Genomic DNA, 27,312 nt, shown 5'->3' with positions numbered 1-27,312 from the left:
ATGGTAGCAATGCTTGCTTAGACTTCACTGGTACCTTTGGTCTGCAGATCAGAAGGGTTCCCATAATGGTACCCTCACCAATATAATTTTTGGCCAATCCTGAAGATCAACGTCAAATTGCCGCCCCCCCCCCCCCCCCCCAAAAAAAAAAACCCCAGACAACTTAGACCTAATTTGGGACTGTTCACAACTGCATAATAATGATGACCTTATACCCGATTTTACAACATTTTCTTGTTGCTCAGCAATTACCGCTTCTTACCACTAGGTGGCAGTGTAGACACAGAGAAAACCATTGCTCCTCTTCCCCCCTTTTTAACCTTGTCGCTTATTTTTAGCTTGAAATAGTGTTTAGTAATTTTATTTTTAGGTTATAAAGTAGTCTTTTTTTTATAAATAGCGGGTCACGCACTGTATTTCTCAGTTGTTATTTACCAAAAACTGATCATTTTAAATAAATGGAAGGAGAGCTCCTGTCCCTATGCAATTTTTAGGCACATACTGTTTCCACCTTTACAGAAGCCAAAATCAAGGATTGATGTTACAGAGTTACATTTTTCACAGATGTGAAGCCATGACTAAAGATGTCTACTGTCTAGTCTATGTGACTGAGCAAAAATGTGTCTCCTGTTCTTCAGAAGACTGAATGAGCGATTATCAAATTATAGGTGAATCCTACAAATCTGCCTTGGGCTTAGCACACTGGGACTCTATGCACAGTAAAGCTACCCTATGCTATGCCTAATGCGCTGCCTGCTGGGGGTCGCATTGTTTTGTAATTCCTTTGTCACAGAGACCCCTCCGCCCTGCACTAAAAACAATATAGCGGATCACTGTAGTCCAGAGTGCTCCTTTAAACCATCCAAATTGTGTGACTTCAGGAGGACCTGTCAAGTCTCCAGATACGTCTGTTTTTATTAATATTAAAGCGCCATTCATTCCATAGCGTTCATATGATAAGGGGAGCACATACATATACAGACATGAACAAGATGAGTTACAGACTGGTACAGAAGGAGAGGAGAGAGGACCCTGCCCGGGAGGGTATGGTGGAAGGACACAGTACTTGCATCCCTCCTAGTAATAACAATTCTACAACATCTTTTCTTATGGCTCTATAATGTTCCATTCCTGTATTATACCTGCAGGAAATGACCTGAATTACAGTTAAGCAGCTTGTAATGAAGGTCCAGCTGACACTATCCAATCAGTGCTGACAGTGGCAGACTGTGCAGGGGACACTCTCCCAACTGGTTAACACCCATCTGGACCTTGTTAATGTAGTAATTCATTCCTGTACCAGGAAAAATGAAAGAATGGCACAACACAGAGTTGGAAAAAGGTAGCTACAAAAACAGGACATGTCAGGGGAGGCGACAGCTCCTCTTTAAAGAGTCGCTGTACTTTCACACAATTTAATTTAATAGAGAATGGTGTAACTGGCAAATTTCTAAATAACTTCATTTAAAAAATCTGCCTGCATTAAGTGGGAGAAGCGCCCACTTAATGCGCATACACGAAACTGACCGGGATACACTGCACCTGCGCCCAAAGCCACGGCTGGTTAGGAGAGGTGTGTCTGCGCGTGCGCACTCAGGGGAAGGGAGGTCTGATGGAACATTTTGCACTGACAAATCTACCTACCATTGAGTGCGCACGCACTGTGTAATCTTGATGTGTGTGGCCAACGGGAGTATATAGCCTCTCCAACACCATGGCTCCGCGCGCAGTGTGTCCCGGACGGTTTTGCGCATGTGCATTAAGTGGGCGCTTCTCCCGCGTCAGTGCTATAATTTTGCACAGCGCTGCACACCCCCTCCTCCAGCCGATTCTCGTCACTTTCGGTGCGGCCGCGTCAACGGAAGTGTCGAGGGTATGGCATTCTGATAAGGTATAGTATTCTGACAGAACACCGTTCCTGGTAACAGACTCAGAAGACGGCTGAGAGGAGGTGGGGCGTGCCAGAGATGGCTGAGATCCTGAGAAAAGAACTGCTTCTACACCGCTTTTGAAAATTATAGTAGCCTCCTGTGTATCTGTAAGGCTAAATGCACACAATCAGGATTACCTGCGGATTTTCCGCATAGATTTGCGTGCAGAAAATCTACACTGCAGGTCATGCACATTGTATTGATGCTGATTTTCCCAATGCGGATTTTGACCTGGGGTGCGGATTTTAAAATCTGCGGCATGTCAATTTATTTTATTTTTCCTGACCGGATTTACTCCAGTCACTTCACTGGGGAAGAGTACAATTCGTATGCGGAAAATCCGCATGTAAATCTGCACCAATGGATGTGGAGTGTCTGCACGGATTTCCCTGCGAACAACTGCAGATTTCAGTGTGGATTGTCTGCACAGAAATCCTGAACGTGTGCATTTACCCTAAATGTCCCTTTACACAAGACGATATTATAGCAGATTGTCAGGAAGAAAGCATTCCGATCGTTAGTGGAGGAGACCTCCAGAGTATGGGGAGGAACGATCGCTAATGTCATTGCTCTTTCCCATAAGGACTTGTTTGCTGGCAGCAGATTGTATTTACATAGCACAATCTGCTGCCGGTAAACGATCCTTTTTTGCGTGCGCACAAACGATCAGATTACTCAATGAATTAGCATTTTGCTCGTTCATCAGCGGTATATTTACACCACCCAATCATTAACGAGCGTTACTATGAATGGTCGTTTGCAATAATCTGTGTCATTCTCATCCCATGTAAAGGGCCCTTAAAGGGGTTCTCTGGGAATTAAGAAAATGAAAATACTTAAATATTACTTTGTTCTAGATATATTCCCAAATACCTCTCTCCAGTTATAATGGATTGTTATGTCTGGGGAGCAATCATTAGGAAAAATAAAATGGCCGCTGTCCTATTAGTACACACAAAACCTGTCCTAATCACACAGGAGTACAACATAGAGCTAAAGAGCTGCCTAATAGGACGGCAGCCATTTTAATTTCTCCTGATGATTGCTCCCTAGACAAAACAAGCCATTATAACTAACGAAATGTATTTGGGAATATATTTATAATAAAGTAATATTTAAGTATTTTCAGTAATTGTATTTTCTTAATTACCAGAGACCGCTTTCAGTGTGATTTATCACTCCTCATCTGTTCTGTGAGCTCTGGAGCTGAAAAACTTAGTGGGAAGTAAGGGAAAGGGTGTCACAGCAGGACAGTGCTGGCAGATTCCAAAAAAGGGATACACCCCCTGCTTCTGAGTGAAATGCATCTAGCTGTGTATCTAAAGATGGAAATAATAAGCCTAAAAAACACCTGTTCCATCACAGTTATGATTGTACAAAGAAGCACAGCCATAATGCAAACTTTAATTTTAAAACTCAGGTATGCTTTAAGGCTTAGATCATACCTAAAGAACCTCAGCTCAATAACAGTCATGAAGGCACTGTCTTCAAGGGGTCTTCCGGGTTCAGCATACTGATGGCCTATCCATAGGACAGACTTTGTGTAATAACACCGGTAGGGGTGTAGCACCCCTCCCTATAAGCTATTTGAAGGGGCCATGGTGCTTGTGAGAGCTGCGTCTGCAACGTTTACCTTGGTCTGTCTACCTGTACGCTGTACATATAGTAGCGGAGGTGCAGGGTATTGCATCCTCATCCCAGGAGGTGTCCTTGTGTGGTAGTAAAACGCAAAAACAAAAAGCACTAATTTAAATATCAAGTGGTAGTAATAAGCGTTTAACAATGTCAGCTGATCGTCACCTTGCATATAAATTTAAGGTTTCATAGGAGAGTACAACACCGTTCTTCTGCGTCTGTAGAACAATTCTGTAAAGCTAAAAACATTCATACAACTTTCAGTACCCCCATTAAATTGTCCACTAGCACTGGCACTGCGACTGAATACATAAAATGGGAGATGTCTAAGAAGAAGATCAAATACCCTTCACACATGCTGCTGGCGCACCCCCATGAAGTATGATACAGTCCAGCAGCTGGCCAGAATGTCCCCAATCGGAATCGATGGCATAGAAAGGTTACTGCTCCATGTTGATTTGTATACAGCTAATTTTGATTCAGAGAGTGTCAAATTACAGAAGATATTTTTCCCAGAATTTTAAAAGACACTTAAAGAGTTTAATGTTATAGTGATGAGCATAAAACACAATCTGCTTGACGCTGAACATTTTATATCTTGTGAAAATAACCATGACAGAACAGCACTGTGCGCACAGGGACGAGCGGGGGTTCAGAACGTTAGGCCTAGTGTAACGCTAGATAGGTTTCTCCTTTAGGCTTTCTGGTGTGTAAGCACAGCATGTTCGGAAAGAGCCGTCATTAAATGAAGAGCTGTCAATCAAGTCTGAGAGAGGATATGTTAATTGCACCATTCTCTGAATTGGCTCATAAAAAGGTAATAACTGAAGCTCCCGTCATGACACCTAAATACTTAAACACTAGTTATGTTCTAGAGAAGAGCGAATGACTATAATTGAGGAGGTACTGGAATAAATGTAGCAAGGTCCGCCGCTCCAAATAAAGTCCCCTTTTTCTAGCCCAGTCTACCCTCCTCGATGCCATCATCACTAGGCATGAACTAGCCATACAGATCAGAAGAAAGCATGTTTGCTGCAGGACATCTAACCACAATGAGATCCCCAAGAACGTATTGGACTGTTCAAAAATCTGAGCCTGATCCTACACTGCAGATTTGCTATTTGCACTGCTGCAGATTCAACCCAAGAACAGACATGTCAATTCCTTTTCATTGTCAAATGTCAATTCTATGAAAACTGGAATCAAATGTGGAAAAGTCTGCATGGATTCCCACAAAAAAAAACTAAGGAATGAGGAATTGGCGCAATATTCATTTATATTTCAGAGTGCAACAAACGCCAAGATCCCTGAGGATAGTCAACTGTATGAACCAGACTGGCCCTCAGGGTAACAAGTGATTCCCCCGGTGGGCTCCTGAGAAAGGTGCGCCCCTAAGACCCCGCACAAATGGGGCAATAGACTGACTGCAGTACATAGAGATAGACAGCATCTCAGCCACCCTAGGCGTCCATATAAAAACTGGTTAGATCATTTACCAGTCAGCGACCTCGAAGTCACTGCAGGCACCCCCATAATCAATCATCTTGCTGCTGCCTGCCACAGTGTAAGCAGATAATAGTTGCATGTAGCTTTACACTGCGCCCCAGAATTAATTTGACTGATAGTCTCCAAGCACCGCAGTCCAACACTGGTATCAACAGTCCCTAAAAAGAACACTAAACACAGGCAATGCATCAAAATTTTCCATCCTCTCCTCCTTTGGTTGGTCTTATGTTGCCTTGTATAACAATCAATATCAATGAATCACAAGTGGCTGGAGCAGTAGCCTCCTTATATTACTTTGTATACATAGATTGTTAAAGGCTATGGGTACCTTTAGGTGAATTTTCTATAATTGCATTTTACTCATTTTGGCCTAAAAATCATTTATTTAATTGGTCTTCATTTCAACAGTTTTTGTCCTACAGAGTTAGTCCTCATGCACACGACCGTTGCTGTATTGCGGCCTGCATACGGCGGGTCCGCAATACACATGCGTCTGACGTGTGCACCCTATTCGCTTGAATGGGTCCGCAATCCGAGAGCTGAAGTGCAGAACGGAAGCACTATGGAGTGCTTCCGTGGTGTTTCTGTCCGTGCCTCCGCACCCCAAAAAAAAAAAAAAAAAAAAATAGAACATGTTCTATTTTTTTTTTACGGTGCGGACGGATCATGAACCCATTCAAGTTCAATGGGTCTCGATCTGTCCCGGCCACCGCATGGATGTTGTGGTCCCCAATGCACGGAACGGCCGCACAATGGCCATGTGCATGAGGCCTTAAGCTTCAGTCTATCTGCAGAGTATCCTACTTTCAGATTCACTTTTACTCATGTTGCTGCTCTGACAGCTTAGTGTAGTCCTTATCTCTGAATTCCTGACAGCTCATAAACACTCATACATAAAATAAAGAAAATAAGGGTTATACATCCAGCCTTCAGAGCATTAACATGACGGCTCAGTGTGAATCTCAAAGCAAGATAATCTGCAGATCTGAAGAGACTGAAGCTTAACCCTGTATGACAAAAACTGTTGAGAATTTTAAATTTTATTATTTTTAATTAAATTTTTAACACCCATTGTAAAAAAATGAAAAAATAATACATATTTTTTTGCCAAAAATGGGTAACATGCCATCAGAATTTTTTTTTTTCCTTAAGATGTTCATAGCCTTTAAGCAGGAGCTCCGTACAGTATTAAAATGTATTGGCTCCGATGAACCGAAGTTATTACTTTGTGACTCACGAGACTTTGCATAATAACTTCATAAATTACATTTGAACTGTAAAAAAACATTTCCCGAACTCTGGTTCGGTACCCAAGGTATCACTTGGAACCAAACTCTAGTTTGGGAAATGTTTTTTACAGTACAATTTAATTTATTAAGTTATTACGCAAAGTCATGCGAGACTTCGCGAAGTAATAACTTTGGCTCATTGGAGCCAATTGTAAGAAGGTACTTGGAATCATCGTGGATGGAAGGTACGTGTCACCGAGGTTCCTGGCCTCGGTGAAGTAAGAGCCAATATTGTTGGGTGAGTGCTGGGTGGGTGACTACTGCCCATGTTCCATATATACCAGCACTGCCAGGTGTGGTGGATTTACCTCCCTCTGACAGTGGATCCCAGGAGTCTGTGTGCTGTGAACTGAGGGCTGTGCTGGGATTTGAGGTTTGAGCCGGGCTGGAGCACTCAGGCCCCTTTAAAGGCCAACAGGCCTCCTATGGACTTGATGAAGCTGAACTGCTAACAGGGTGGGAATTAACACCCAGGAGAAAAGGTGACTTTTATTGTTTATGGACTTTCCTTGTGTGTGAACAAACACCAAGCCACCTGCGTTCTGTGATACACCTTATCTGCATTTTGCTATACACCAATGTGTGAATAAACACTGCAGTTTGATTCACGAACGGTGTACTTTGCCTCTATACTGCATCCGTTAAGCCTAACTACGAGAGCAAATCCCCACACAATACATTCTAATACTGTACGGAGCTCCTGCTCCGTACAGTATTGGAACAAGGTTTTATGCAAATCGACTTCGGATGTTTCATCCAAAGTCGATTCGCTCATCCCTAGTTCCCATGACGCACAAAAAAGCGCAGCAAGCAGCATTTTGGGATGAGGAGCAAGACGGATCCGTCATGACTCACAATGTAAGTCAATGGTGATGGATCCGTTTTCTCTGACACAAAAAGAAAACTGATCCGTCCCCCATTGACTTACAATGGCTTTAGAGACGGATCTGTCTTGGCTTTTTTTTGTTGTTGAAATAATACAACCGGATCCGTTTATAACGGATGCAGGCGGTTGTATTATCATGACGGAAGCGTTTTTGCCGATCCATGACGGAACCAGCAAAAACACAGAAACTACTTTTCTGTCAAAAAAACTGAAAAGAAAAATTATGGCAGTGCTCATCCGTTACATAACAGACACCAACGTCACCATTACGTGTCGCTCTGACTATAATGGGGTCCAGCCATGGTTTATGTCATTTTACCAGAAAAAAATAGCGCTGCATGCTACACATTTTTTTTTCCACCGAAATATGATGGCGTTTCCAATGCAGATGAGAACAGAGGCTTATTTTGAACTGTTATTTGAGACGAGTAGACAGCCTTTATCTGCAGTCACACATTTACTGTATACAAAAGCCAGAACAGCCATTTCCTGTGCAGAAGGGCTAGACCGCCGAAAAAGACTTCAAAACTAAAATCCATTCATGCCACATGACAGAGCAGAAATGAACGCCGGCTGAGGACTTTGTATAAAGCCTGAGTCAAATGCTTATATTACTAGGACTGGATGTAAAGGCCCGTCATGTGAAGCATCCCGGCCAGACAAGACGTAGCCCTTGAAAGGGTAATATTGGGTGAAGTTGTCCCTATTCCTTCATTAGGTCAACAATGGCTTTAACTAGGGCTGTATTACACAGACAGATCAGCAAGCGATCCCCTCCCGGCAATTGTACAGTAGATAGCGGAGGAGACTGCTGCTATTACATGCAGCGATCTCCGCAGCAGAATGGGGAGGAGCGATCGCTATGCCGTTACTCGTCGCCATGCTGTATAGTGGTTTGCCGGCAGCAGATCGCTATTAGATACCCCGATGTGTTGCCGGCAAGTGCTGATTTTTAAGCAGTCTTAAAAAAATCTGAAATGCCCGATAAACAAGCATTTGCTTGTTTTTTCGGACAATTGGCGGCAGTATTACACTGCAAGAAGATCATGCGAATGCTCGTTAGCGATTATCAGCGGGTGTGATACAGCCTTTAGTCTTTCAATTTATTTTTTATTTTTTAAGCCTAGCATTCATTGTGCTTAACCTGACTGCCAGCTATCTCCCCCATGGAAGCACAATGCTTTATTTATCCAAGCGCCGGACCTCTGCCGAACACAAGCTAGAAGTGGAGAGGACAAAAGCCGGCACTGGGACTGACAGCAGGAGATCATTTTAGAGAGGACCCAGACATGTCTGTTTTAAGAACTACTTGCATTCCCTATGCAATATCAATTCTGGAACTTCTAGTCCTATGACTCTTTGTTGTGCTATTGGCTCTATTATTCCTATTAGAAGTTTATGAAAAAATGTACAACTGGATTTTACCGGTTGGGGTGTGTCCCTGACAGCATTGATTGGATAATGTCAATGTAGACTGTGCAGGGACGCCCGCCCCAACTGGCAACAACCAGAACAGACATGTCAGGAGAGGTGGCAGGTCCTGGTCTATTCACATGCCACCTGCCTCCTATTTGCCCATCTGGTGTGATTATGTTGTCTAATCAAAGTCTACTAGTGTCATGTCAGAGATCAATGAGGGAGATTTATCAAACTGGTGTAAAGTAGAACTGGTTTAGTAGCCCAAGGAAACCAGTCAGATTCCACCTTTCATTTTCCAACGGGTTAGGGTACTTTCACACTTGCGGCAGGATGGATCCGGCAGGCTGGTCTCCCTGTCGGATCCGTCCTTCCGCTGTTTCGCCGTATCGCCGCTCCGTCCCCATTGACTATAATGGGGACGGGGGCTGAGCTCCGGCGCAGCTCGGCGAAAGCCGCCGGACTAAAAAGTCCTGCATGTCCGACTTAATTCCGGCGGCTTTCGACGTGCACCGCCATAGCTCAGCCCCCGTCCCCATTATAGTCAATGGGGACGGAGCGGCGGTCTGGCGAAACAGCGGAAGGACGGATCCAACAGGGAGACCAGCCTGCCGGATCCGTCCTGCCGCAAGTGTGAAAGTAGCCTTACTATGGTCAACTAAGCCAGTTCTACGTTACACCAGTTTGATAAAACTCCCTCCAAGCGACTAAGGCCGGGTTTACATCACCGTTTTATTTTCCATTCTTCTTAGCCGTCAGAAGAACAGAAAACAACAAAAAAAGGGATCCTGTATTTCAAGCATCAGTTACGCTCAGTGATGCATATGATGCATGGTTTAGCCATTTCCACCTGCGATCAGTTATTTTCCTCCATGAAACACCTTTTTTTTTTATTTCCAGGAACCATTTTTTTCTTGTCGCCGTGTTCTGTTCTTCTGACGAAGATGTGAACCTAGCCAAAAGGTGACTTGGATAAAAATATCCCTGGAGTGGCCAGTCGCTGCAGTCAACAAGGAGAGCACTGGCCTGACAACCAGGGAAAAAGCGGAGTTGTCAGCCAAATGACAGCAAAGACCGACATCGGGCTGTCATTCTGATTATTTACTATGAAATCTACAGCTATTGTGAGATATCTGAAATATTGTATCTACTGTACGCCTCATTGTAAGGTGACACCAGACAAAGTAATACAAGGAAATGGTGGAACATTAGCGGTAAAAAGACAAGCAGCTATTAAAATAGACTGTATAACCTGAATGTACAGAACGTATTCCTCCATTGACGGCAGGCTGTGATGGCGTATAAATCATGTCGGAGTATGCTTTATAAGGTGAATGACCCACGTTAGGCACATTATCAGCCATCACAGAAGAGACACTCCATAAGAGGCGCTCCGTGCAGCCGGCAGTAAGAGATTAGACTGTATGAATCTGACGGCAGCGGCCGCCGTGTTTATGTTTAGTCTGTACATACCTGAAAGAATCCAGGAGGAACTGGACCCACTGGCATTCCATCCCCCGGGGGCATATTTCCTAGAACAGGACTGGGTGCAGCTGCAGCGCTCTGCAGGGAGAGAGAAAATGCCGCCATTAGTGTCACTCTTATCTATACGTCTGTCATCAAGAGCGCAACACCGGAACAATACAGTTACAGGCAGGTCACCATACCGTCATCTATGCAAAGCTACCCACGCTCATTCATAAAGTGCAAAAAAGTGTCCCAATACCTGATAAAGCACAGGCAAAATATTATATATACATACATACATACATACATACACACACACTCTACGGTCAATCAATAACAGCCTCTATAGAAGTCAATTAAAAGGGTTATTCGGGTAGATAAAAATAAATAAATATATGGGTTAAAAAGACAAAACAAGTAATACCTTATTGATTCCATGAGTTAGGGGACCTCCAAAACTGCTGGACCAAACTTCCTACTTCCTCCCCGATTCCGAGTGGACAGGAAGTATGACGTGCAGCCTACATGACGTTACCACTACCGGCTAATCATAACATGTCTGCACACATCGCTGCTAAGGCCAATGATTAGCTGGCAGTGGTAACGTGGAGTAGACAGCACGTCGCACTTACGGTCCACTTAGAATCGGTTCGGAAGAAGGAAGCTTGGTGCTGGAACCAGAAAGCCGGTGACAGGCTTTTTTTTTTTTTTTTTTTTTATCCTGCAACTTGCCTGGACATATGACAAATTGTGGATCCATAAAACACGGATAATGTGCGTTCTGCATTTTGTGGAACACACAGGGCCGGCGCTATATAGAAAATGCCTATTGTTGTTTATGATTGCAGACAGCACATGGTGTGCTGTCCGCATCTTTTGTGGCTCCATTGAAATAAATGGGGGCCCCCAGAGGCCCTAACAAAATTGTAAAAGAAATAATACCCTAAATCCTGATGCGTTTCTCGAGGTAGATTGATAAAAGGTTCATCAGGGGACAAAGAGGGCAATACAACATAAACAGTCTGTTATTGGAGACCTTACAGAGCATAAAACATATGGAGCAACGGCCTGATGCAAAAAGATACACGTGGGCTCCAAAAATGACCAATGTAGGCTATTTACAGTAATAACAAGGCAATACAATATACAGTACACAATGCTAACGTAAATCTGTGTCATCATGGCTCCTTCATGCAAATAGTACGGAATGACTTCACTAGAAAACATGACTGTGTCCCTCCATAAAACTGCGCCACACCTGTGCATGGTTGCGCCTGGTATTGCAGCTTAGCTTTATTAAAGTGAAGGAGGCAGCTCTGTAACACCAGACACAACCCGTGGACAGGTGCGGTGCCATTTCCGGAAGAACGCGGTCATGTTTCTACAGTCCTGGACAACTTCTAAAAATCACAGCTACCTTCTATAAAGGTCATTACTGAAAATGCCCCATTTTGCTGGGGAGAGCATCCTGATAATAAGGGGAGGAAAAGAACGCCCTGCGGATGTCTGCAGCCTCCAGGCGTATACATTACAAAGTTTCCATTTACGCAGTTCCCCAATACATTCCATAAAGTTGGAGGCTCCCTTTAAATACTTAAATTAAAAAAATTAAGAAAATTAAATAAATATCACCCGACAGCCATAAAAAAATATATAAAAAAGTTTCTGCAATATATAAAAGGAGTTCACCAGTCCGGCCTAGCCAGATACTACAATTCCCCGCCAGACCCCATTGACTATAATGGGACCCGGCCTCTTTCCAGCACAAGTGACGGCTATCGGCAGGAATAAAATTGTTGCATGCAACAGTTTTTGTCTGACTGAAACGTCCGGATCCGTTAAATGCAAGTGGGAACCTACCCTAAAATGACTGATCGGCCCCCTACGGCAACAGGTCCTGCTCTCCTAGAGGAAGGCAGATGCGTCTCCATATTTAAACAGACAGTTTATGCCTTTTTATATTCCTGTGTTGAAAAGTAGGCATTATGTCATGGGCATTTTACACCAGAGCTTTGCATTCCACAGAGACAACACGCGAAGAAAGTGAAATCATTGATCCCTCTTGGGCTTTTCTCGAGAACATGTGGGCTTATGCTGCGTAGAAGAAAAGCCGCCTGGATCATGGTTCTATTAACTCGCACAGCGGGCTGGATGTTGTCGCTGGCTAACAACTGGAGAGCCACAGGTTAACAGCGCACAGGGTTTAATGTGCCAACAAACTGGCAATAAGGCTGAAAGTATGCCAACAAGTTCTAAATAAAGCCAAGTCATTAACACATAGGGGAAACGGATTTAGACGCCTTCCAGATACAACACTACGAGGGCATAAAATAGAGAAGAACATGCCTAGGCCAACAGCATTATTCATAATAGAAGGTTTCAATAAACAGATCAAGCACTATACAGTTAATATTTTATTATACATATTAAAATATTCATCAGCTGTTACGGGGTCTTCCATTAAAGAAAGACGACAAAACAACTGCATCTGCATCCAGAGACGAATACAAATCCATTACATAAAATCTACACGGTAGCCTGCATTTAAAAGGGAAAATAGAAATATCAATATCTAGTTTTTTTTCTTTTCAGTGCATTAAAAATGTCCTTGAGTCGAAACTGTAAAGAATCAGGCTAGTTGCTTTATTTAATTCTCATAATGACTTGAACACCTTGCCTTGAAGTCCATTAAAACTCATTGAAGGGGATGTCCCATGAAAAACATTCTACATTTTTCAAACCAGCACCTGGATCAGAATACTAGTAATTGCACGTAATTAAAAATGTTGTATAACCACTGATAACTTCAATACAATAGATCTGTACAGCGCCACCAGCTGTTTGTTCTTTTCCTCACCTGTGTGTCCACATCACCAAGGTGGTCACACATGCTCAGTTCCAAAGTTCAACTTCCACCAACCAAAACCTATAATTCATGACCGTTAGGCCCCTTTCACACGAGCGAGTTTTCCGCGCAGGTGCAATGCGTGACGTGAACGCATACCACCTGCACTGAATCCTGACCCATTCATTTCAATGGGTCTGTGCACATTTTTTTTTTTTCATGCATCAGTTCTGCGTTCACAAAAAGTGGTGCACTACACCGGTAAATGCAAAAGGACAATATATGGCTAAACCTTTCGCCAATATATTCTTATATCAAGAACATACCGGAGCCCGCGCACCCCGTCAAGGTATCTCAAAGTGGCACGGGACCGAACGCTAACCTACCTATGCCATATGGGCAATTGTAGGGGCGTGAGATCCGATACACAGCTAATAACTCCCAGTTACATCCAGTGTGAGATCACACATACAATGGAAGGAGGGAGGAGGCTGTGAGTCCCACCTTTTATTGACTCATGCGACGCAGGCCACACAGGTACACCTGAATATTACCCATAGATCAAAAATAAAGGCACATTCAAACCTGGAGTTGCCACACCTCCAGGAATGCATGTACAAACAAATCACAGAATAAAAAGGCAGAGAATGCTCAAAACCCCATATGCAATTGCGCATTTCCAACTGGGGGAGCAAATCAGTTGTGCGTTGCGTGAGAATCGCAGCCTGTTCTATAGTCTGCGTTTTTCATGCAGCCCTAGCCCTATAGAAGTGAATGGGGCTTTAGTGAAAAACGCATTCTATCCGGAAGCGGGTGCGGATGCAATGCGTTTTTCACTGATGGTTGCTAAGAGATGTTGTTTGTAAACCTTCAGTTTTTTATCACGCACATGAAAAACGCATCAAAAAGCATTGCACTCGCGAAAAAAGGCCTCATGCACACGACCGTAGTTCTGGTCCGCATCAAAGCCGCAGTTTTTGCGGCTCGGGTACCGACCCATTCACTTTAAAGGGGCCACAAAAGATGCGGACAGCACTCAGTGTGCTGTCCGCATCCGTTGCTCCATTACGTAGCCCCGCAAAAAAAAATAACATGTTCTATTCTTGTCAGTTTCGCGAACAAGAATAGGCATTTCTACAATGGGCCACCTCTTCTGTTCCGCAAATTGCGGAAAACACATGGGCGGCTTCCGTGTTTTGCGGATCTGCAATTTGCGGACCGCAAAAAAAAAAAAAACGGAACAGTCGTGTGCACGAGGCCAAAACTGACTGAACTTGCTTGCAAAATGGTGCGAGTTTCACTGAACGCACCCTGAATGCATCAGGACCTAATCCGTATCATTCGTGTGAAAGAGGCCTAACAGGACACCGCCCCTGAACATGGGCACGCCCTACTAAGCTGCCAGTTTAAAATAAATCAGAGAAACTGGAGCAATGAATGGGGAGATCTCTGGATCCATGTGCGGTACAGGGCTGGTTCTAGCTTTGTTAGAAAGAGATTGTCATGGACTATAGGATTTTCATATTTCCTTTAATCATGGGATAACCCCTTTTGAGATATTAATTAACAAAAATACACCATCAATATACTAATCAAAGACCCCAACGGATCTGCCAGTTGCAGCTTGTTGATCGTTTCCAGGTAGTAATCAGAAGTGGAAGGAACTTATTTCTACACTGGAAAAAAAAACGAAAACCTGGAGAACAAGGTAATAAATATGTATTACAAAGGCAATTTACACTACTATTATCTATTCTTAAGAGGAAACACACCAGAGCATACAATAGTAATTCAAGGCTGATACGTACAATATGATATGAACACAATGTGGTTGTCAAGTACACAAAGCATACAATGTACACACAGATTACTCTCCTGGTTCACGTCCATTGATCTCAAATGACTACAGAGCTTGGTTCAATCAAAGCTGGAGCCTCACTTTATGTCACGCTTATTAATTTGCTTAATTCTGTGACTGATAAAGGTCTATGATCCCTAGTGTAACCTCAAATAACTCACCAACTACACCTAGCAAAAAGCTAAAAGGGGGATAAAAATGACAGATATATTGGCGACAAGTCACTGATGTCTAGGTGCCCTAACACAAAATATGTAAAGGGGGCGTCTTCATGAGAAGACAACCAAACTCCATATAACACCACACCAGGGTGTACAGCAGTACAACATAAATAGATATGATGGTCCATGTGATCCTTCTGACGTAAATTGGAAATTAGACCACTGGCAAGGATTAAGATCACCACCTAAGCGTTAAATTAGCAATGTTTCAGGCAGATGAGTTGCTGACAGAGATATGTGACTATAGAACCACCCCATACAGGGCCATCCTAACACATTGGTGGGCCTCGTGCGGAGGTCTCATGAGTGGGCCTAGTTGCCATGGAACCTCCTTACCCCCGGAACACTGTTGATTTTCTTCCTATGTCCCCAGGTAGCGCCCCACAAAGTAAAAACACCTAAATGATGCTCTACACCATAATACAGCCCTCCTTTCTACTCCACAAAGTAAAATGACTGTTATTGGGGGTAAGTGTCTGAACCGCATTTTTTGTGTATTCAATTCTAATTAAAAAAATGCAAACAGCACACGTGTGTGGTCTACGTTCGTGTAGAAGAAGGGCACTTCACTGCATGAAACATTGGTCATTTAATACTTTGGCCATGGTCACAATAAACCTAAACTGCATGGTTTATAGCTACTTAAAATTAGGAATTTGTCTCAAATTCGGACTTTGGGGTTCTATATGGACACTACAGAGGAGTGTCCCCTCCTCAAGGACGTCCTCTATAGCCAGGGCACAGAGCCACTAAATAAAGAGGGAAGTAAGTGATGCTACATTTTCTCCACACATGACCACCAGATTTTTCTAACACTATACACCCCACAATAATCCTAATTTGCTCTAGCAGGCATATATGAGACACATGGGTGGTCTGCACTAGCGTATCACAGTATAATATCGTTATACAAGTGACCGGTCCTCAGGTTCATCATACATCATGACAAAACACAGGCCTTGATTCACCTCTTATTCCTCTAGAAGTTTCGTACACAACACAGCAGTCAATGTAACGGCTCCATGAAGATGGAGGGGGCTCCAGATAAATAAGTACTAAACCTTGCAATATATTTGCAACGACATTACTTGCACAGCGTGAGCATTAATGGCAGGCGCGGCATATCTCCTCCGCACAGAGCAGGGGACCTAAAATTTATTGATGCAATTATCAATGGTTTTGTTTGCTACACCTGTAATTTAGTGGCTTCCCTCCTTCTCTTTCATATAATAGACAATTTAATTTGCTCCATATTTTATAAATAACGCACATTGATGTAACATCAAGAAGTCATTATACTAATAGGGTTTCAATAGGTGACTGGCACTGCAATGTGTACACTGATGTCTTCCCATTGTCTGCTGATTGTTTTAGAGAATACAACTCATTACCGAGGCTGACAAAAACAGCTCTGCTCTTCACACTTTAATATACCCTCAGCGCAGTAATAAAATGCCACCAATGCAGACCACTTACCAAGCATCTATATGCGTCATTCACTAGACCTATGAAGTCTTACTTCTGCCCACTCATCTTTTATGACACAAGGCTTGTGGCATGATGCTCTCACCATTACATTAACACAATAGACCAATCAGACATGTGTTTTATCTTCTTAAAAAAAAAACAACAACAAAAAAACATGTAAAATATCAGCATAAGTCATGCTTGCTTTAAAAAACACCCAACGTTCCTGTCCCAGCACTTCCTGGTTTCCCGCTTGTCTCTACCGCCTGGTCCCTTTCAGCACACAGGAAATGACCGCTCAGGCTCTGCCAATCCCTGGCGAAGGTGGATCACTGCTGAAGCCAGTGACTAGTGAAACGGTCAAAAGGGACATAGAGGGACCATGAAGCAGAGACCAGAGAGAACCAGGAAGGGTCACAACAGGTACAGTGGCAGATCGGCGAGTACAGATGTAGCTGAGCTAAACTTGATGGTTAACGCATTAAGAAAAACAACGGAAAGAAAATATTAACTTTTTCAATGGCTTTTACCATGAGAAAACACTGTGACACGTGTTATCAGAGTCAATTTTAGCTTGGCTACATAGTTTCTTCTATACCTTAAAAAATAAAAAAATAAAAAATAAAAATAAAATAATATATATATATATATATATATATATATATATATATATATATATATATGTGTTTTAATATTAGTATATATATATATATATATATATATATATATATATATATATATATATATATATATAATCTCTATATCTAGCTCTCTCTAGACCCCCACCCCAATAACATCTACTAAACAATTACCTACCCCCATCATAACATGATCTGTCAACTGTAACGGGGCGCCAAAGGCGCACTTGGTCTCCCATCAGCCGCAGATCTGCTGCTTAGCTTCGGGAGCGAGGATCTGTGTTTGGCCTCGTTCCCAGGGCGGCTTTGCTAGCTGGGAGGCTCCCTGCTCCTAGGTCTGCCTTGAGCGCCGAGCTGATCACTCAGTGCTGTGATTTTCGTCCTATAGGCTGTGTACTTTATTGTTATTAAGCTACCTCTGGAATTGAACCTCGACCTCTTGACACCTCTTCTGCCTGCTCCCTGGACCTTGACGCTACCTCTCGGATTTTGACCTCGGCTTGTTTGCGGATTTGTCTTAGTCTCTTACCTTGTTCTGACTAGACTTCCTGGACTGACCTCGGCTAGTTGACCCGCCTCGCCTTCCGTTTTTTTTTCTACCTCTTGTCTGCTTATTGTTACTTCTCAGTGGCTGCCCTCTTCCCTGCTGTCTCTTTCTCTCTGCTTGCACTTAGTAGGTTAGGGACTCTCGCCCAGTTGCGCTCTGTTACCTAGGGCGGGTGGTGCAAGTAGGCAGGGACAGGGGACTGGGTGGCAGCTCAGGGGGTGCACCTCCGCTCTATCTTGATTCCTGTGACATCAACATTTACTTTCCTACTCAAAGTCAATCTCCATCTTGATGCCAAGTGTCCTAAAACCTTGATGGAGCTGAAATAAGACTATAACCTCATTTTGGACTATCAGTCTTATCTAGAAAAAAAAGTAGTGGGTCCAAGACTCCGGTCTTGAATAAAACCATTAACTTTTATTTCAAATATTTAAGAAGAAAAAAAAAAGGCATACAGCAGGACATCTCCCTACACCGGTCAACTCATTTTGGACTGTACTCCGTCCTTATTCATGACATTTTTTTCAATTATTTTTATATGTAATGGAAATAAAAAATGTATGGTTTTATTTAACCCACTACTTTGTTTCTACAGTGTATGTGCACTGAAGACTGGCAAAGGTGGTGAGCTGGTTGCATTTATTTCTTCATGTATCAGTCTTATGTAGTGCTACCATGCAACCCTGCAGGATATACAGGTCCTTCTAAAAATATTAGCATATTGTGATAAAGTTCATTATTTTCTGTAATGTACTGATAAACATTAGACTTTCATATATTTTAGATTCATTACACACAACTGAAGTAGTTCAAGCCTTTTATTGTTTTAATATTGATGATTTTGGCATACAGCTCATGAAAACCCAAAATTCCTATCTCAAAAAATTAGCATATCATGAAAAGGTTCTCTAAACGCGCTATTAACCTAATCATCTGAATCAACTAATTAACTCTAAACACCTGCAAAAGATTCCTGAGGCTTTTAAAAACTCCCAGCCTGGTTCATTACTCCAAACCGCAATCATGGGTAAGACTGCCGACCTAACTGCTGTCCAGAAGGCCATCATTGACACCCTCAAGCAAGAGGGTAAGACACAGAAAGAAATTTCTGAACGAATAGGCTGTTCCCAGAGCGCTGCATCAAGGCACCTCAGTGGGAAGTCTGTGGGAAGGAAAAAGTGTGGCAGAAAACACTGCACAACGAGAAGAGGTGACCGGACCCTGAGGAAGATTGTGGAGAAGGACCGATTCCAGACCTTGGGGGACCTGCGGAAGCAGTGGACTGAGTCTGGAGTAGAAACATCCAGAGCCACCGTGTACAGGCGTGGGCAGGAAATGGGCTACAGGTGCCGCATTCCCCAGGTCAAGCCACTTTTGAACCAGAAACAGCGGCAGAAGCGCCTGACCTGGGCTACAGAGAAGCAGCACTGGACTGTTGCTCAGTGGTCCAAAGTACTTTTTTCGGATGAAAGCAAATTTTGCATGTCATTCGGAAATCAAGGTGCCAGAGTCTGGAGCAAAACTGGGGAGAGGGAAATGCCAAAATGCCTGAAGTCCAGTGTCAAGTACCCACAGTCAGTGATGGTCTGGGGTGCCATGTCAGCTGCTGGTGTTGGTCCACTGTGTTTTATCAAGGGCAGGGTCAATGCAGCTAGCTATCAGGAGATTTTGGAGCACTTCATGCTTCCATCTGCTGAAAAGCTTTATGGAGACGAAGATTTCACTTTTTCAGCACGACCTGGCACCTGCTCACAGTGCCAAAACCACTGGTAAATGGTTTACTGACCATGGTATTACTGTGCTCAATTGGCCTGCCAACTCTCCTGACCTGAACCCCATAGAGAATCTGTGGGATATTGGGAAGAGAAAGTTTAGAGACGCAAGACCCAACACTCTGGATGAGCTTAAGGCCGCTATCGAAGCATCCTGGGCCTCCATAGCACCTCAGCATTGCCACAGGCTGATTGCCTCCATGCCACGCCGCACTGAAGCAGTCATTTCTGCAAAAGGATTCCCGACCAAGTATTGAGTGCATAACTGAACATAATTATTTGAAGGTTGACTGTTTTTGTATTAAAAACACTTTTCTTTTATTGGTCGGATGAAATATGCTAATTTTTTTAGATAGGAATTTGGGGTTTTCATGAGCTGTAGGCCAAAATCATCAATATTAAAACAATAAAAGGCTTGAACTACTTCAGTTGTGTGTAATGAATCTAAAATATATGAAAGTCTAATGTTTATCAGTACATTACAGAAAATAATGAACTTTATCACAATATGCTAATTTTTTTAGAAGGACCTGTATATTAAAACTTGAACATGTCTAGGTTTCCTAAACGAGTCTGAAACTTGTCATGCATTAGTCGCTTCAAAAATCATCATCGGGTTAGTATTCTGAACCCCTCTATTCTCATGGTCACTCCATCAGATGAGACCAGGACACATACAGATTTTAGGGGAAACTTTAGATCACACATCTAATGCAGTTTCCGCCATGTATCAAAATGAAGCCGACAGCATGAGGAATAGGTCATCCTCCTTGGTCCTGGGGTGCCTAATAGTATAAGTGTACAAGAGATCCTTATGCTGGATGATGCCAAGAAAGTGTACTAGAACAAGTAAGGCTACTTTCACACTGCCGTTTTGGCTTTCCATTTGTGAGATCCATCATGGGCTCTCACAAGCGGTCCAAAACGGATCAGTTTTGCCCTAATGCATTCTGAATGGACAAGGATCCGCTCAGAATGCATCAGTTTTCCTCCGATCAGTCTCCATTCCGCTTTGGAGACGGACACCAGAACTCTGTTTGCAGCGTTTTGGTGTCTGAGGAAACTGAGCCAAACGGATCCTTTCTGACCCACAATGTAAGTCAATGGGGACGGATCAGTTTTCTATGACACAATCTGGCACAATAGAAAATGGATCCGTCCTCCATTGACTTTCAATGGTGTTCAAGACGGATCAGTCTTGGCTATGTTAAAGAAAATACAAACGGATCCGTTCTGAGCGGATGCAGACTGTTGTATTATCTGAACGGATCCGTCTGTGCAGATCCATGACGGATCCGCACCAAACGCGAGTGTGAAAGTAGCCTAATATTAATTACCAAACCAATCAGCAAACAATGTTATCTACGGCAGGTGTTATCTGGGTGCAAAAAGTACTAACTAACACAACAAGGGATGTCCAGAGCCAAGCTGTATGGAAGCTGACCGAACCCTGAAGAAGCACCCCAGTTAGAGCCATCTATGGGGGACTGTGCTGAATAAAGCAGGAATTTATAGTCCATTCATTTTACAAAAGTGCATGCAGCCTATATAGAAGTTATAGTAATATAATATAAAATAATATTCACTGTCAACAGAACTTGTCCCTGTAATAAGCACAGTCATCACTAGTTTCATATCACGGCCCAGCAGACTATTAGTAATGGTAATTACAATCCCCAATAGACAAGCAGGCGACAACATCAGAAGAGTAGTCCACGTGGTCCACTTAGTCTAAAACTGCCCTCCTTGTTCTTCTGTCGACATATCAAAGGCGTTTGATGCCTTTTCCTAGCATATGACCTTTGCATTTCAAAGATGGAAGTTTTGTGCCAACTTTTTGAGTTGGATCGCTGCCCGTTACACCACGGCCCAGATACAATATGCACACATCAACAACGATCACTAGTATTGAAAGATGTAAAATAACGACAGCATACTTAAAGGGATTCTGTCACCAGGTTTCACCCCTGTCAGATAAAAATATGCTGATGTTCAGGGTGTCTTCACGATTCCTAATGTGGGCTTATAAATGTCATCTGTGGGCTTATTTAGCTAAAAAAAAAACAGCTATTACTAACCTGTCAGTCAAACAAATAAGGTGCCCAAGGGGATGTCAATGAATGCAAGGTGCCGGCCGCACCCACCGCCATTCATGCCCAGCGCCGCCTTTCCAGACCTCTGCGCCGCCTCTCGCTCTCCCTCCCTCCTTCTGCTGTAACATCTCGCGCTTGCTCACAGGGCTCTGCCTGATGCACCCGTGCGGACTTCTCCATTTGGCTTCATACAGCGAAGTGCGCATGCGCCGGCACTTCGCTCAACCCCTGTATGCGCGAGATGTTACAGCAGGAGGAGGGGGGAGGGAGGGAGAGCGAGAGGCGGCACAGAGGATTAGGAGGCGGCGCAAAAGTCTGGAAAGGCGGCGCTGGGCACGAACGGCGGCGGGTGCGGCCGGCACCTTGCATCCATTGACATCCCCTTGGGCACCTTATTTGTTTGACTGACAGGTTAGTAATAGCTATTTTTTTTAGCTAAATAAGCCTACAGATGACATTTATAAGCCCACATTTGGAATCGTGAAGACGCCCTGAACATCAGCATATTTTTATCTGACAGGGGTGAAACCTGGTGACAGAATCCCTTTAAGAGAACCGGTCCCACTGAACATACAGTCCAATCTGCCGGCAACATGTTATAGAGCAAGGGGAGCTGAGCAGATTGATATATCGTTTTATGGAAAATTATTTGGTATAACTTGTATTTTATTCCTTTATATTCCTGCTCATTCTATGCCCAGGAGTCCAGTGGGCAGTCCTACTCAATGACTATAGGTTTGAATAGAAACTCCCATTGAAAGAGCAGTGATTAGAATTAATGAAATACAAGTTAGGCCTCGTGCGCACAACCATTCATGTCAATGGGGCCACAAAAGTTGCGAACAGCACACTGTGTGCTATTATCGTTCCATGGCCCAAGACCATGTCCTATTCTTGTCTGTTTTGCGAACAAGAATAGACATTTGTAACATAGCATGGGAACTGTGGAAGGGAAAATGCAGGTTGCACATGGCCAGTATCAGTGTTTTCCGGATCCGTTATTTGTGGGCCGCAAAAACAGATACTGTGGTGTGCAGCAGGCCTTATACTATTTATCTGTCGGCTCAGCTCCTCCTGCTCTATAACGTGCTGCCTGCTGATGTGACACCATGTTCAATGCTTCATATGCTCCCCCCAAATTCTATTTTAAAATTTATCAGGAAACCGCAATGGGACTCCTAGATCAGACCTATCGGTTCACAGTCACCAGTCAGATTATACCTATCCATTTGCCAGTGCCGTTTGGAATTAAAGCTGAACTGGGCAACACGGACACATGTACAGTTTTGATCAACGAGGTCCAATATTATACCTGTCCTCACCACCAACTGCTCACTGTTATACAGTACATCACTTTCACTACAAAGTATATCATCAGATATACCCTAGTGCAGGGATCAGCAACCTTCGGCACTCTAGCTGCTGTGAAACTACAACTCCCAGCATGCAAACATGCTCAGGTGCTCTTCTAACTCCCAAAGAAGTGAGTAAAGCATTCTGGGAGTTGTAGTTTCACAGCTGGAGTGCCGAATGTTTCTGATCCCTGCCCTAGTGTGTGGGATACGGAGATCAGGTTGTGGTCTATTGGAAAAAGTGAAGTACACGTATGGGGGGGGGGGAGAAAAGAAAAGGAAAATGAAAATAAATAAAAAGATAAACTAAAAACTCTCTAATGGCGTTCACAGTCCACAAGTAAGCAACATCTGCCTATGAAAAAAGCACATTTCTTACATTTACCAATAATATACAATTGATCTATAACCAACACATAGAAATGTAGACTAGCTGTGCCTCGGCTGCATTCAGTCCATTTCATGGCAAGGTACGACCGATTCTTATATTCTCCAGTAGGGGTCACTCTCGAACTCTGTTTTAATGCAGATTATGAAAGCGGTAAAAAAAAATAATATATAATATATAAAATACTTTTGTTGTCAAAGGGACAGGGAATAAACTCTGCTGGAGACTAACTGACATATTCCTAGTTTTCTCGGAAACCGCAAGACACAGTTTATCTACTTGGGGTTAGCTGGAAAATTACATCTGCAACAAAGGGCTAGGTTAGAACAAAGCGAGGCTCTTGAATATTACTCCCCATTATTGGCTTGTCCTTGTCACAGCACTGAGCACAAGCAGGCTGCATTATATGGTGTGACTTGACGCTTTTTATCTAAAACCGATAAATATTTTGCGAAATATTAAATATAAAACAAGGGCAAAATTTACAGTCCTAGCCATCCATAATCCATGGTGGCCACAATAAGGTACATGTGAATTTAGCTTTATTATTCTCAAGGAAGCAAATAAAGCATCATGGATTTATGAAAGAAAAAAGTAACAGTTATATACATACTACACACATATTGTATTAATGTGCTATAATAATAGCTGGAGGGACAGGGCTTTAAAGTCAACCAAGAGTTAAAATATATATATGTGTTTTGGTACATTGGCAATATATAATACAGCAATTGCTGCAGGCAGCATCTTATAGATCAGGAGGAGCTGAGCAGATTGATATATAGTTTTGTAGGAAAAGGTTCAGTAAAACTTTTATTGAAATCCTTGCTCTTTCTTGGCTTAGGAGTCCAGTGGGCGGTCCCATTCATTGACTGACAGTTATCCCTGTATGAACAGCCACACAAGGAAGACTGTCCTAGGAGATGTGCGCTTGGCAGCCAAATCCAACCCTATGCTCCATGTTGATTGTTAGTCAGAATCCAGAGATGCAAATGATTTTATATTATTACAAATTAGCCCCTTGGTGCAATGAGGGCGTTGAGGTTGCATCTTGAGCTCTAGTCAGTTTCTCCCACCCATCAGCTGTTTGAGAAGTCACTGATGCTTGCAGTAGTGTCGCGGCCTCCTCTCAGCTTACCAAGCACAGCGCCCTACATTGTATAGCGGCGGTGCTCGGTATCACAGCTCAGCTCCATTCACTTCAATGTCAACGCCACTCCCTTCTCAAACAGTTGATGGATGGGGGTCCTGAGTGTGGGATCTTCGCTGATCAGATACTGATGACCTATCCTGAGGATAGGTCATTGGTTAAAAAAAAAAAAAAAAAACTTTAAAGAAGCACCCCCACAAAAAGTATTATTCTCTGACCTGTTAGAAAGGTACAGGATTTAAATTGTAGTTAAAGGGAACCTGTCACCAGGATTTTGGGTATAGAGCTGAGGACATGGGTTGCTAGATGGCCGCTAGCACATCCGCAATACCCAGTCCCCATAGCTCTGTGTGCTTTTATTGTATAAAAAAAATATTTGATACATATGCAAATTGACCTGATGAGTCCTGTCCCTGACTCATCTCACATACAGGACTCATCTCTGGTTAATTTGCATATCCATCAAATCGTTTTTTTTTTTACACAATAAAAGCACAGAGAGCTATGGGGACTGGGTATTGCGGATGTGCTAGTGGCCATCTAGCAACCCATGTCCTCAGCTCTATACCCACAGGTTCCCTTTAAAGTAATCTTCTTACCAGTGACTGTATTTGCAAGTTATAACCTCCCTTCTGAGCCTCAGCTGTGTCATGTGACAAGCACTCAGATCTCCAACTGACACAGGACAGGAAGTCAGTTGTTTCTTTCTTTATTCCTATGAGACCGACATTGGGGCTCTCATGGAAATGCATAGAGAAAATGGCTCCATGTCCACACACAAGATGCTGTGTTATCTGAGAGTCAGAGTGTTGGGCACATGACACAGCTGAGGATCAGCAGGGAGGTTATAATTTAAAATACAATTACTGGTAAGAAAATAACCTTCACTACAATTCACATGTACCTTTTTAACAGGTCACAGAATACATTTTTTTTGTGGGAGTGCTTTTTTTAAAGATACAACACTTAACAGAATGAAACTTCAGTTTTCGGTTTTATGGTTTCTTTTATCCCAACAGCGTGGCTCGTAGTAATTCCTGCTAGTGGTGACTGGTTGATTTCTGGAATATACAATGGACACATTTGCCATCCACGTCACGTACATATGAAATCCAGAGGCATATGGCCATAAAACAAATGTCGTTCTTTCAGTAAGGGATGATCTGGTAACATGGAGCTAGATAGATGCCCACACTACTCATAGAATGTCATTTCAGGGGACAGACACATTAACCAAATCCTGAATAGATTTACAGATAAGCAGTCTGCAAAAGACCATGGATTCTCCGATTCTCTAAATTGTATACGTCCTTAGACTGTACTTCATTCTAATTTCTTATTAACTATATTAAATAACAATTAATGAAACAATGATATTTCATTAAGTTTCTATTAACAGAAGTGGATTATTGATTGAAGATCATCTCAGTCATGGCCTGTGATGATATATATACTGTATTTGCCAACGCTGAGCTGATGTTTCCAGTTTTGAGAACCAGCCACCGTATTACTAGTCATTGATGGAAACTGGAACAGCTCAATCACAAATCTTTAAAGGGATTGTACAGGATTAGAAAAACACGGTGGCTTTCTTCCAGAAATAACACCACCTCTGTCCATGACTTGTGCCCGTTGGTGCAGCTCAGCTCCACTGAGGTGAATGTGGCTGAGATGCAATACCACACACAACCCATAGATAGTTGTGTCATGTTTTTTTTTATCCAGAACAAACCCCTTATAGACTAGGACCACACAGACTTTGGCCACGTAGAGGCTACATCACAATATCATGAAAGTGAATGTGGTAGTGTTGCAAGCCAACGCCATCGAGACAATCAAGTCTCCGGAAATCCATCAGGTCTGGATTTCTAGTGACTTGCTTGTCAAGATGTGCCATGTAGCCCTAGCCCAAATCATCATAGATCAGGAGCAGCCAAACGCAGGACCGAGTCCATTCAATTTTTTTTTGTGGGCCATATTAATTTAAATAGGGCGGCAAAAAAACAAAAACGGAAATGACTCTGTGTACATTTCATATCCGTATGTCCGCAAGTCTGTCCCGCATAAAAATAAAAAGTCCTTTTCTTGTCCATTGTTACATCCGTTTTTTTGAGGATCCGTTGTAACATGGACATCACACGTATGTCATCAGTTTTTTTTTTTGCGGATCAGTGTTTTACAATTGTGCGCATTAGCTAATATCGTTATCCATACTTTCTATTTTGCTGCCTGGATTCATTTTTCCATCACATTATACGCTGTTCATTTGCATGGTTACGACCACCCTGCAATCAGTCAGCGGTGGTTGTGCTTGCACACTATAGGAAAAAGTGTCGGTCTCTGGTGGCTGGGACCGTGGGAGCTCACATAGGCTGGTACTTTTTTTCTATAGTGTGCAAGCACGACTACCGCTGCTGGATTACAGGGTGGTCGTAACCATGGAGACTAGCAGTGTATAATGTGAAGCCAGCAAAGGAGGAAATACATTAGTGAGTGCCTTGTATTAACTTTCTCTACATGATAAATGCCATTTGCTGAAGTGAGACAACCCCTTTAAATGTTATGAACATATCCACAGCCACCCAAAAAGTCAAAAACAGTGTCCTCTTTTGATCTCTGTTGGGGCTGTTTGTGTTGGTATACAACATCTGTCACTGGTACACACTGACAAAAAATCCTGTGTACATGCATCCACAGCCTAAAAGGTAGCCATACAAAGACTCATCACAACAGCTGAACCTTCCAATTTTGCCAAGATAGACTATTTAATATGCATAGAAAAAAAATGTTTTTTGCAAAGTTAGTTTGGCATATACCGTATTTTTTGCTTTATAAGACGCTCCCCCCCCCT

At 42.9% G+C, this 27,312-nt stretch overlaps 1 protein-coding gene across 1 annotated transcript in view; it reads right to left on the bottom strand.

Annotated features, from left to right (window-relative positions):
* Nucleotides 1-9,881: 9,881 nt before the first annotated feature.
* The window catches only part of LOC122935740 (single-stranded DNA-binding protein 2-like), a 156,468-nt gene continuing 139,037 nt past the window's right edge, over nucleotides 9,882-27,312 (bottom strand). Inside the window, exon 5 of the mRNA XM_044291606.1 lies at nucleotides 9,882-10,226. Within this exon, the coding sequence (XP_044147541.1) occupies nucleotides 10,196-10,226 (31 nt within the window). The 3' untranslated portion in view covers nucleotides 9,882-10,195. The remainder of the gene's footprint in view (nucleotides 10,227-27,312) is intronic.

This window comes from Bufo gargarizans, chromosome 1 (genome assembly GCF_014858855.1).
Source record: "Bufo gargarizans isolate SCDJY-AF-19 chromosome 1, ASM1485885v1, whole genome shotgun sequence".
Taxonomy (NCBI): domain Eukaryota; kingdom Metazoa; phylum Chordata; class Amphibia; order Anura; family Bufonidae; genus Bufo; species Bufo gargarizans.
The sequence above is the reverse complement of the archived record's forward strand: the minus strand, read 5'-3'. Positions and strand labels throughout refer to the sequence as shown.